Source organism: Dermacentor silvarum, chromosome 10 (assembly GCF_013339745.2).
Source record: "Dermacentor silvarum isolate Dsil-2018 chromosome 10, BIME_Dsil_1.4, whole genome shotgun sequence".
Lineage (NCBI taxonomy): Eukaryota > Metazoa > Arthropoda > Arachnida > Ixodida > Ixodidae > Dermacentor > Dermacentor silvarum.
Window position 1 is genome coordinate 57,838,074 of NC_051163.1, and position 12,660 is coordinate 57,850,733.

Genomic DNA, 12,660 nt, shown 5'->3' on the forward strand with positions numbered 1-12,660 from the left:
GAATGTTGCTTACACTAGCTTCTTGCCAGTTATGTATGTTTTTGATGGTGCAAAAGTGTCTTTTGCTAATTCTACCTTTCTGTAAGAACATCTTGCAGTATGTTTTCATGGTTATGTGACAAATTGTTTTTGATTTTGTGTGTGTGTGTGTGTGTGTGTGATCTTACGTTTACCACTGCAGAATGTTGCTTACACTAGCTTCTTGCCAGTTATGTATGTTTTTGATGGTGCAAAAGTGTCTTTTGCTAATTCTACCTTTCTGTAAGAACATCTTGCAGTATGTTTTCATGGTTATGTGACAAATTGTTTTTGATTTTGTGTGTGTGTGTGTGTGTGATCTTACGTTTACCACTGCAGAATGTTGTTTACACTAGCTTCTTGCCACTTACATTTGTTTTTGATGGTGCAAGCCCAATACTGCGCAATTTTGTCTGCCATATAACCACGGCAGACAGTCCACTCTATATTATACACAGAGTTGTCATTAACATATTGCATATCATTGCACATCAGGTACCAGATCAACAAAGCTTACAAAGCTTACGGGATGTTAAAATCGATTGAGTCTTGGGGAAATTTATATGTAGGGCATGGGAAACTGTCTTGCACTTGCAGGAGTGTGGCTTTTTCTCCCAAGATAGTATCACAACATCTCAAGGTCGTCTGATCTTGGTCACATGACCACTTCAGACTTTGGTCACATGATTTCAGTGACGTTGTAGAAATAATCAAATGTAATTTGGCTGGTGCATCTATACAAATTCTCTTCAAGTTGGGCAGTGGTAGATATGCCTACGTGCCAGTCTGGGGCCCCCACATTTCAGGGAGATTCACAAAGAGGGGGGGGGGGGGGGGACGACAAAATACAAAGAAAGAAAAGAATTAGCTTTTTGTTTTTCTGGGCCACAGCAACGTCAGAAACAGCTATGAATGCCTACTAGTGCAGTTACTAGACATCTAGGTCCTCGTGTTCTGACCGGCAGTGGCGTGTGCAGGCGCATATAATAATTAAAGAACACACATTATATCCCGTGAGAGTGGTCCTTTTTCCTTCTTAATATGCTTCACCACATAACAAGGCTGCATAGCAGCGGTGAAGCTGACTTAATATAACCGGCCATTATGCAACACCTATTAGACCTTTGCTTCATGCACACTCTTAATGCACCTCTCGATTTGAAGCGAACCGAGTGAGGTCTACATTGCCTACACACAAATGGCTTCGATTTGAATCATACTTCGGCTAGCTACCTAGTGCATAATCGCAATTGCGATGCAGCTGTGCTGCATGAGCATGTTCTGTCGTGGTGGGGCAGTTTTTCGGGAGGTTTGTGGCCGTGGCCGTACAAGCGACAGGACAGTTCGGAATTCGGGAGTCTCCTGGACGAACTGGAAGAGTTGGCAGGTGTGCATATGCCACGTGCATGCTCAGGTCGTCGGCGACTATAGTAGCATTCTTTTCTACTTTTTCCCAGCAACGATGCAAGTTGAGAACGGCCTCACGAGCAAGCGTGCCAGAGCAGAGTGCCTGTGGAGGTGCGAACAGTGCAACTACACCACCCGCCACCGGGGCCACCTGAACCAGCACGCGTCGGTGCACTCGGGCAGGCGCCCCTTCAAGTGTAACCTGTGCCCCATGGCGTTCAGCCGCCGAGCTAAGCTGGCCAATCACCTGCAAATGCACATACGCCGCAACAGGTTCCAGTGCCGCTTCTGCTCCTCCTTGTTCACCAACCAGTCGACTCTCGGGCGGCACGTCACTCTAATGCACCTGACGTCGTAGAATGGTGTCGGTATGTTTTGCTGCCAAGCACGAGGTCACGGCTGTGATACTTGGCGGCTGCAGTGACATTCAAATGGGTGCGAAATGCAAGGATGCTTGTGTATTGGATTACGGGGCACGTTCAAGAACAAGAAAATAAAAGAGGTCGTGTTGCATTTGAATTTAAATTAATTGTGTCAGTATGAAAGCAGCAATACATAGGGTCTCCCATGGAGTAATGATACAGACAAAAAAAAAAGGCGAAGGAGAGGAAAGACAGAAGTCAACCAGTCGAGCATTCAGTTTGCTCCGGATGTGCCACATGGTATGTGTCAACGAGTTATATGCCCATACGTATGTGCATATGTAGTATGTGTATACTAGGTCTTTTTTCTTTAGACCATCAAGAATTTTTAAAAATCACCTGTGGAAGGTAGCATAATTGTGGTCATTGAGCTAGATTACTCAAAGCAGCGGACATTACTCACATGAGGAATCGAAATGCATAATCAATTCTCAAAAACAAACTAATTAGCTCTTAATTACCATATTTACTCGCGTAATGAATACACCTTTTCATTCTGCGGGGTAAAATCTTGAGAGATTTTTTTTTCCGTGGCTACCTCTAAAAGAGTCGCAGTTTCGCCCGAAGGGTAAATCATCGATTGCGATAGCAAATGCGTAGACAGCTATACAAAGTGAGGATAGTAGTTTTATCGGCCGTACAAACTTGCAAACATTCGCTAACTATGTAAATTAACAAGCATGGTGTCAGCGTGCACAGGCAAACATGAACACATCACACTCGATGACCGCAGACACTCGCTGTCAAAATGCTGGCGTGAGCAGGCGCCGCAGCAACAGTGAGCGAAGTGACCTTCATGCTGTGTATCATATCAACGTAAACTGAGCGGCGAGAACAGAGCACACACAAAGGTATAAGCCGCTGTTGCACCTAGACTCAGCCCCTGATGCAGATCGCTTTCAAGATAGAAAGCGCACGGCTGCGAAATCAGCGCCAATGGCAAAACTGGGCCTGGAGTGTCCATATGGTTGCCGTCGCAATAAAAGTAGTATAATCGCAAAGTAGTTATCGCAATAAAAAACACTTCTTGATTGGAAAAGTGGGGGGTGCATTCATTAGACGAGTGCATTCATTATGCGAGTAAATACGGTATCAATTTTACAGCATATATTGGAATTACAAGTTGCAGCTGGTGGGTTCACAAGGTGTATTCACTTGCAATGAATTTTCAGGATGACACCAGTTTCGAGATATTAATTCTCGAAGTCTGCAATGAAATACGTGGGCATTCTAGTTACCTTTATGCTTCAGTGCATAAAATGGTGGTTTGTTAAAAAAGTAAGTGAACCAATAGTGCACTTTTACTGCAAGTTTAACGGTGCATATCTCCAGACCAGTGCTGTCCACTAAATTCGTTCCACGTGCATAAGCCTTGTAACTTACCGGCTAACATTCTTAAATTGCAGTGTGTGCCTTATCCTCCTCAAGCCTGTAACCCGCTCAGGGGCATAATTGACTCGCAAGCTGGTTCTTATTGCCGACTGGTAAATTATCAATATGAAAATAAAATGTTTTGTTTAAGTACGAAAGCAGCACCTCCGTGTGAATGGAGAAAGTAACCGTCTCCTCGTGATTCTTGTCGTAAAACCTGTTTTCATTGTGTAGTACGTTGGCATGCAGATGCAACATCCTCTGTTTTCTTGTCAAATAGCCCTAATCGAAAAGCACTTCATGGCTGCCTTTCGTCGTCTGTAACAACACAACGGCCTAGACCAAATCGACGGGAACTCTCAAAAATGCTGACAGCAGTATTGCACCTAAACCACTGTCGTGATTTTTTGTGTCCACGTGCGTGGTGCACTTACAAAAAAAAATGTAGGCCAATCCCGGAGGCAGTGCAAAGAAGTAGGAAGTGCACAGTGTGCTGCTTCTCCAAGAAGCTTCACATGACATCATCAGGTGACATCATCACTTGACGAAGACGTCGCAGTGCCGTTTTCTCGTACTATATTCAAATTACAGTCCGAAGCTATCACATCTGCAGCTTGTGTGTAAGTCATACTTTACATATTTTCTGATGCAATTTATTATGAGAAATACAATTAGCTCAATAACGCACTGGCGCTTGCCGGAGGGCCTAGAGGAATGAGCATGTATGCTGCACTGTATGACGTATTTCACTTGTGGTGGTGGTGTTGTCTAATGTCGGCAACAGCTTCGCTGTACATCGGCTTTCGCAGGGTGGAATGGAGGTGAATTCTTTTTTTACATAATCGCTGCTGAGGCTAATCTAAATAAAGAATAAAAGCAACATACCCAGATGGGTATGGGACCGAAGAGGTTAAAGTAATTAAAAAGATAAGTAGTAATTTTTTGTTAAGCAGCCGATTATGCATTTTAATTTCTCGTGTGAATAATGTCCGTCGCTTCGAGCAATCCAGCTCACAGATTACAATTGCGCTATCTGCCCCAGGAAATTTTTTAAAATTCTGTATGGTCTTAAGAAAACGTCCCGTGTATGCATAGATCCATAGGATACACATGTCGCAAAAGCATTAAACTGTTCGCTGCAGAACACTTATACGATTCATACCAACCATCCTCTACCAGATCAAGCAAGCTTTACATTATGTAGGTGTCAAGTGGATTTAATTCTGCTCTTTAAGCATATTGTGAAACTAGACTGGATCTCAACTGGTGACTGAATGTTAGGTGGATGTGTATCTGCTGATCACCAGTGATGTAGTCACTGCCTGCTCTGCGTGTCACTCATTATTATATTCGACATGGTGGTGTGAAAAGTTTTGTAATTAGCAAGTGCTTAGTGACCTTTTGTTGAGAAGTACTGCATTTTATCATTCTCTTGTGACTGCTTTACTTACAAAGGCTGACAATATTAACAGGAGTGGGACTCCTGTGCCAATTGCGCCACTACAAACGCAAATTCCTGCGCCAAACACAAAAAATTGACCGAAATTGCGCCACGCTGCACCAGAACGGCTTCGGCATGTGTGCTCCAGCAGTGGCCGCGAACAGCAAGCGGATTCGTTCTCTGAAAAAGAGCGCAGCCGTTCACATTCCGCGCACCACAGAATGTGAACACTGAACTTGTCGGCGCTTCCGGCAAGCGGCCGGCACGCGCGCGGCCACTTCTGGCTGTTGTTGCTGCTGTCGGAACGGCCAGGGCGGCTGTATTTAGAGTGTACTAGAATACAGCTGAGTTGGCCGAGCGGCGCGGCGCTCCCTAGCTGAGGCATGAAACAACAAAAAGTAGGCTGGGACGCGAGCAAACTGGATATTAGGGAGGTGTGTGCTGCAGCAGGTTCAGCGGGCGGGGGTCTCTGTCGCCAGGGCCAGTATAACGTCAAACTATTCCAACCTGTTTTTATGCCCATATGGGCGAGGCCCGAGCCATTTTGACCTATCACGTAGGGCTAATGGTAGTTTTGGTATAAAAAGTCGCAGTTTCGCCCGAAAGGCGAAGCATCGATTGCGATAGCAAATTAGTAGACAGCTACTACAGTAGTGAGCAGTAGTGAAGTAAGGATAGTAGTTTTATTGGCCGTATAAATTTGTAAATATGCGCTTCCTTACTAAATTAACAAGCATGTTGTCAGGCGTGCACAAGCAAGCATGAACACATCTCGCTCGTTGACCACAGAAATTCACTGTCAAAACGCTAGAGTGAGGTAGCATGGCAGCAGCAGCGAGCGAATTGACCTTCGTGCAGCCTCTTGCTTCAATGCGAAGCAGCGAAAATACAGCACACATGAAGCTATCAGCACTCGCACTCTGTCCCCATCGCAGATCGCTTACAAGATAGGGCCCGCATGGCCGCACCATGCGCAGCAGCCACACCCTGTCCCTCCCCTCCCCCCTGTGCCATGCGCATGCCATATGGAGCCGCCATCGTCGGCCCGCCCTCTCACGCTTTCACTCGCACGTACAGCTATGGCGCACGGCAACAATGCCATCGTGCCTGGACTTTATACGGAACATCACAGCGACGGTAGAAATGTACCTGGAGTGTTCATATAATTGATGTCACGATAACAAACAGATTGCAATGGCCCAGGGTTGATTGCGGCCCTCTGGGTCTGCGGTGACGTATGGCGACCCAGAAATTGTGTTACCGTGTCGATTGGACGGCATAATTTGAGAACATTATCATGAGGGTTGACGTGGGAATATATGGTTCGATTGTAGTGCCATCGATGTTTTTGGCTTTACAGGAAAGCATGCTCCGCGCCGCTGCTTGACCCACTCTTTTATATTCTAGTACACTGTAGCTAGAAAGCGCGCTTCTACTATGTGCTTCGTGTTGGTTTATTCTGTGTTTCGTCGTGGTTTCAAAGTGCTCTGCCATTTTCCACATTCCATTGTTTCACGAAAATTCAGATCGGCCTGCTCCAAACTGCTTCAAAATGAAATTTCATCTGCTCCAAAAATTGCTCCAAAGTGACTTTGGGCAGTCTCACCCCTGCATTAATCGAGCTATTTGTCTTTGTTCACTTCCTTTGTGCATCTTTCAAACGTTCCTTTTATTAATTGTCAAAGGGAAGCAAGGTGTTCCTTTATATGTTATAGTGCTTTGTCAGTATAATGGAACGAACGTGATTTTAATTCTACATCCTTAAAATGTACACATCTCTGCCATTATATTGTGATTGAAAACTTTGCAGCTAAGCATCCTAGGGCCGTATTCTGAAACGTTCCACTTCGGCCAAATTTCTTTTTCGCTTTCAGGCGCGCGATGATTGGCTGTTTTAGCAAAATTGGATGAGCTGATTGGATGGTTGAGCCCGACGTCATTCAATTTTGCTCAACCAGCCAATCAGCGCGCGCCTGAAATCGAAAAAAAAAAAAGAAATTTCGCCGAAGTGGAACGTTTCAGAATACAGCCCCTAATGTGCAGCTCTGTGCTCGTGAAAAATAACTACAACCCAGTGGTCTTGCTTCACTGGACCATTAGTAAGCATTGTACATATTTAGAGGAAGTGTGTGTGCTCTCTTGGCTGATTCCTGTGCCAACGAACCGGGCAATAAAGTGGGTATGCATCATTTGTGCAGTCAAAGCATTAAGTTCTTTTCTGTTATGGAAAACGCGCAATCATGAAGTTTGCAAGCCCTGAACAGGTCGCCGCTCCAGACTGCCGAACTATGTTTGAATCGCGCTGCCTTTCCTTGGTTCAGCAACTCGCCCGCTGATTTCTGGGCACACCTTCTAGGTGAACATCTCTCTCTCAGACATTCTTGCTCGTATGCCCTCGGCAATTCGCCTTTTCACACGTTGATTTTGCTTACACGTGCGCATGAATAAAAGAAAATCAAATGGGAGTAACTTGTAGTTATCGCCCATGACTTAGTCATGCCGTTTTCATTGCTACTGGAAACCGGCATTTTATCGCTGCAGCCATTCAAGGATCGAGGTTATCATATCTTTCTAGAAAATTCAACAGAGTAATGTCTGTGTATTGTAAGGGGGAAAATTTTAATGGCCCTGGGGGCTTGTGTGCTGTGTTGCAGTTTTATCAAAATCTTCAGAGGCACCATGGATTCAAATACACTTTGTCTCGTAAACAGTGGCTTTAGAACTAACATGCCTTTGTCCTTTCGTGATTTTGGAAACACGCAATGACAGCAGAGGTGGCGTTGCCTTAGTAGTCCATGCATGCAGTCACGAGTTTGACTACAATTCATGGGAGTTCTTACTGAATAGGAGGGGGGCAGTGCACAAAGACAGAACACAAGTGATCAAGAAGACAACACAAATGCTGCTACTTGAATGCAGCGTAGGCAGACCTACCATTGCATTGGGATTGGCCACAATGTGGCCCAAGGCCACTTTCTAGTGACAAACATGTCAGTCCGTACAATCTTATCTACCCTGTATTCTTATAGAAGACGATTTAGCTACAGGTGTCCTACTTCTTTTGGTTGCTTTTCAAGTGCATGCTTTGCTTCGTAGCAAAGCTTGTGCAATCAGCGATGTATAAAGGGAAATTACATCTGTGTCGTGGTTTCCGAGAAGATTGCCACAGTGGGCTTAATACGCCTTAAATGACAGACACGAGGAATACACTTGTCAAATGTATTTAGTGAGACACAGCTCGGTGACAGTGTGTCCATTTGATGCTGCATGATAACTACTCTGTAACTGCAACCAAAACGTGTTCCAGATAGTTATCAAATAAGAATGTATGGTACACATTTTTGTCGTGATGAGAGTGTGGTTAGTCGCCATGGTGGCTCAACGGCTGTGGCATGGCAGTGCTAAGCACGAGGTCGCGGCATCAAATCTGAGCCACGGCACTGCATTACCGTGAGGTAACTTGGGCGCACTTTAAGGATCCCCAGGTGGTCAAAATTTCCGGAGTCCCCCACTATGGCCTGCCTCATAATCATATAGTGGTTTTGGCACGTAAAACCCCAGAAAAACAACAAAGTGTGGTTATCACAATGCCTGAAATTGACATGCTGATGCCAGACGATGCTATGCCAAAACTATCTCGGAAATATGTTTTGTGCCTGAAGGTCCCGGTCAAATTATCGCACTTCATTCGTTGCCCACTGAAGAATGTGCTTGCACCGTTTCATAGCAGCACTGCATGGGACATTTGACACCTGGGTATCTTTCAGCTGTGTACCTCTATTAACATGCTTCTTTTTATTTTTTCCCCCCCTTCGTCTGTGGCAGGTGCGTACGTGGCAACTACCACCATACTAGCCAGGTGCAACTAATACCAAACCATTGCTGCAACTTCATCGGCCACCTGAAGACCAAGCGCTTCGGACACAAAACAGCCTACAGGCTGTTAGAGCCATTTGATAATTGACTGTTACTGTATTGCATTGTGCTCAAGGGTACTAGAAGTCTCATCGATCACTGATCATGGTGCACGAGTTATGAGCTGTTACTTGGTGATCGTTTTTCTATAAAGCTTCAGTATCTGCGCAACCTTGTTTGCCCCCCCCCCCCCCCTGTATAAATATATCTAATGTTTAGAGGCGACTTGCATAACCACAGCTGTGCAGCACATGTTGACACTGCTTGTTAACCACTCTACGTTTAAATGAGTACATCTTGTCTGCAACAATTATGCCTCATGTGTGTGTAGGGTTTGCTGTGTACGTGTGATGTGGTAATCATAGACGGTGGCACCATACTGTGTGAGTTGCATTAACCATAATAAAAATTTTGCGGGATACAGTTGCCTAATGTTGACACCTGGTAGCATGGCACTACATAGAGGCAGTATGTGTACATCCAGGGGCGATAATTTCTGTCAGTCACTTTTGGGGGTACTTTCCCTATCACGACATTCACGTGAATAGCAGCAGACGCGCTGAAATCTACAGGTGACAGCATTCCCGGCACGATGCCTAGCGCACTGTCTTTGCAAAGTGCTAGGAACACTGCTGCCTGCTGATGCGAACACATCCGGTGTTATTCGTGCAACGCCTCAGGAGAGTGAAAGTATTCCCAAAAGTGATTGATTGAGAATGCTGCCCCAATGTGTAAAAGGGGGAAGTTATGGTACGTGGTGTTACACTCCTAGCGATGATGGATTGCTATTTTAATCTCAGTCTGTAAAACATAGCAATATGATAACAAGAAGTGTGGTAAAAGCTCTTCGCATTAACAATACATAACTGGTACGTGTGCAGGCTACGCACATACAGGACGTCATAGCTGTAATACTTTCTCACGAAATTGCACTCCTGCTGTTTTACGCTGGGGGTGCGTCACCTCCGATAAAACCCAACAATGAGAAGATTGAGCGACCTTGCTATGTGAAAAGGGAAGCAGAGTTTGTTCATGATTCACAGTTTAATACTTGTATTAACATCTAATGCACTGTGCCGGTTGCCACCAACATATTTTTTCCCCAGCGATTGATGCAATAAATATGAACTGCATTCCTTTATTCACCCCAACCTGACCTCATGAATGGTTAACTTCACGTTTATGATATTTTATGTTGCTAATTAGTTTTCAAAACAACATAGCTTGAACTAAGGAACTTCAAAGGAAAGAAAGTGTTTGATGTGATTCGCTAAGTAGATAAAAAAAATGTTAAGGAAGCTTTTATGTCTAGACTGGGCTGTGTTCAGCTTTGGAATATGTACTAATTTGATGTTCACTTTAACAGTGCACTGCACTGTACAATTGCAACAAATCCTTAGGATTCCTTTTGGAATCCTAAATGTGTGTCTTGAATGTCCTTCATTGACACAACCTTTCATGAGAACATCTTGCAACATGTTTTGATGGTTATGTGACAGTGTTTTTTTTTTTAATGTGTATGTGTTTTTGTGTATGTGTATGTGTTTTGCAGAATGCCGTTTACGTTAGCTTGTTGCCATTTTCTGTGCATTCGTTCAAAGATCTGAGCACAATACTGCATAGTTTCGTTTTCTATGCAGCCACACCAGACACTGTTTTTGCACTAAACACACAGCTATTATTAAGTGTGGCATATATGCTTCTAAATTGGCTAAGCATTCTGGATATTGAACTTGATCAAGCCTTGCATAAAATTTTTACGAAGCTTTCGTGCACTTCAATTGGAGGAGTGTGGCCTTGAATGATTGTTCACATAACCATGTGACCACATGTAATGTCACATGACCATGTGACTAATCGTAATGTGACCTTGAGAGAAAAAAAAAAGACGTGCTTCTCCAGTTGAAATGCAAGATAGTTTCCCATCCCCAAAGTACAAGTTCTCACACATGACTTCAAGCTCACGTGACAGAATTCTGTGTATGTCACATTGGGGGGAAAAAAAGGAACAGGGAGAAGCTGTGATGTAGGAGCAAGTATTTTATACCTACACATGAAACAGATGAACTGTCTACAGATAGTGCTCATGTCATGCCATGTCTCCCATTTTTTGCTCACAGACGCGAGCACCCTACCCATGTCTGTTTGCATGCTTGCACGCTCATGTAAGCCTCGACCCTTTGGTTGCAAATGATTTGGTGCTGACATTGTAAAGGTGTTAAGCTATGCTTTCAATATGTAGCAATCAGAAATTGTTGATTCAAGTTTCTAAAAAAAGTGCGTTTGCTTAAGCTTACATGTTCGTGTCACTGCAATGCACATATTGCTTTTCTGTAAAAAAGTTAAGCACATGCTTTAGTTGTTGTACCTTGCATTGTCACACCAAACTCCCATGTTGTGCACGCCCATGTGCACTTCAGAAACATCGTATACCATTCTATGCGTAAGGGTAGTTTGCAGAAACTTTTACCTTTGTCTTAAAACATTAACAAATATCTTTTCTTGTATACTAAATGATATGGAAGCACTTACCATACCTCCTTAGGCCTTTGTCCACCTGTGTCGGCCTGTCTGTTGCCAGTTGATTTCTCAAAATGTATTCAAGGTCTGAAAAAAGAAAGAAAAAGTGCGTAAAGCAAGTACGTACTATTTACCAATGTATGTAGTAAGCACTGCAGCATTTGAGAACATCTTTTCATTATGCAAACAGGGGCTTATTGGCAGTTAATTTTGCACTTACTGCAGCTCAGATGACACACAGATAAGGAAAAAGCATCTGCAACCTGAGAAGGGTGTTTCAATGCTTGTGTTTGTAAATGTTTTTTTCCAATCTCTGTGTTGTCCGCATTGTTAAAAGTAGTCGGTCCACAAGCGTGGTTGAAACATTTAGCTGCTCTGTCCTAAGAACACGGCCACGCTGCCTCAATGATGATTGAGGACAGTGAAAGTCGGCACTTGTGTTGTTTTTTCTTGTCCCTCTATCATCTGCACTGAAAAAGTAATCTGTCCAAGAGGCTGGGTGGTTAGGTTAGGTTAGCCCTTCAGTCCTAAGAACAAAGTTAGACCAGCTGCCGGTACAGTCGATGGCAAACTAAGAATTCAGTGAGAGCTCTGCCCATAAAGCCATACTGCATCTGTACCATCAAGTTCAGCCTCCACCGTAAGGTCATGGAAATAGGCAAATGTCATTGACCTGACTCATCTATACAAATTCTGTTCGAGTTGAACAGCGGTACATATGCCAGTGCATGCTTGAAGTTGTTAGCGACTATAGTAACCTTTCTTTTTCTTCTTTTTCCCAGCGACAATGCAGGTTGAGAATGGCCTCGTGAGGAAGCGTGCCAGAGGAGTGCAGTCACTGGGTGTGCCGGCAGTGCAACTACACCACCCGCCATCGGGGACACCTGAACCAGCACATGTCTGTGCACTCGGGCCAGCGGCCCTTCGTGTGCCACCTGTGCCCCATGGCCTTCAGCCGCCGAGCCACGCTGGCCAACCACCTGCAACTGCACGAGCGCGACCGGAGGTTCCAGTGCCGCTTCTGCCCAGTCGCGTTCACCGTCAAGTCAGCGCTCGAGCAACACGTCAGCGTGCACCTGACCTCGTAGGAGATTGTGTCAGTAGGTTCTGCTGCCGACCACGGGTCCGATGGTTGCGGAATGCCAGAAAATAAATATGCACACGTTCCTTTAAGACGTTAAACACCATAATTTGAATTTTTAAAATAATTGTCAGTATGTGAAAGCAGCGATACCAGGGTGGGGTCTCCCATGGAGGAAGGATATAAAGAAAAGGCCACCTGTCAAGCATCCGGTTTGCTAACCTACACTGGGGGTAAGGGAAAGGGGGAATAGAAGGGAGAGAGAGTAAACACTGTGATCACCCAAGAGGATGCATCTTCATCAGCCTATATTTATGTCCACTGCAGGATGAAGGCCTCTTCCTGAGATCTCCAAGACCCCTGTCTTGCGCTAGCTGATTCCAACTTGCGCCTGCAGATTTCCTAACTTCATCACCCCACCTAGTTCTCTGCCTTCCTCGACTGCACTTCCTTTCTCTTGGTATCCATTCTGTAACTCTAATGAT

The 12,660-nt window shown here is 44.6% G+C and overlaps 1 protein-coding gene across 1 annotated transcript; it reads left to right on the plus strand.

Moving 5' to 3' along the window:
• The first annotated feature begins 315 nt into the window (after positions 1 to 315).
• On the plus strand, positions 316 to 1,944 carry LOC119431983 (zinc finger protein 665). Its single transcript, XM_037699424.2, has one exon. It carries the CDS (start codon positions 1,274 to 1,276, stop codon positions 1,781 to 1,783), a length of 510 nt encoding a protein of 169 aa, XP_037555352.1. The 5' UTR covers positions 316 to 1,273; the 3' UTR covers positions 1,784 to 1,944.
• The last annotated feature ends 10,716 nt before the right edge of the window (positions 1,945 to 12,660 follow it).

Bases quoted from the DNA above. Each gene is read 5' to 3' on its own strand.
- LOC119431983 (XM_037699424.2), top strand. From the start codon at position 1,274: ATGCAGCTGTGCTGCATGAGCATGTTCTGTCGTGGTGGGGCAGTTTTT.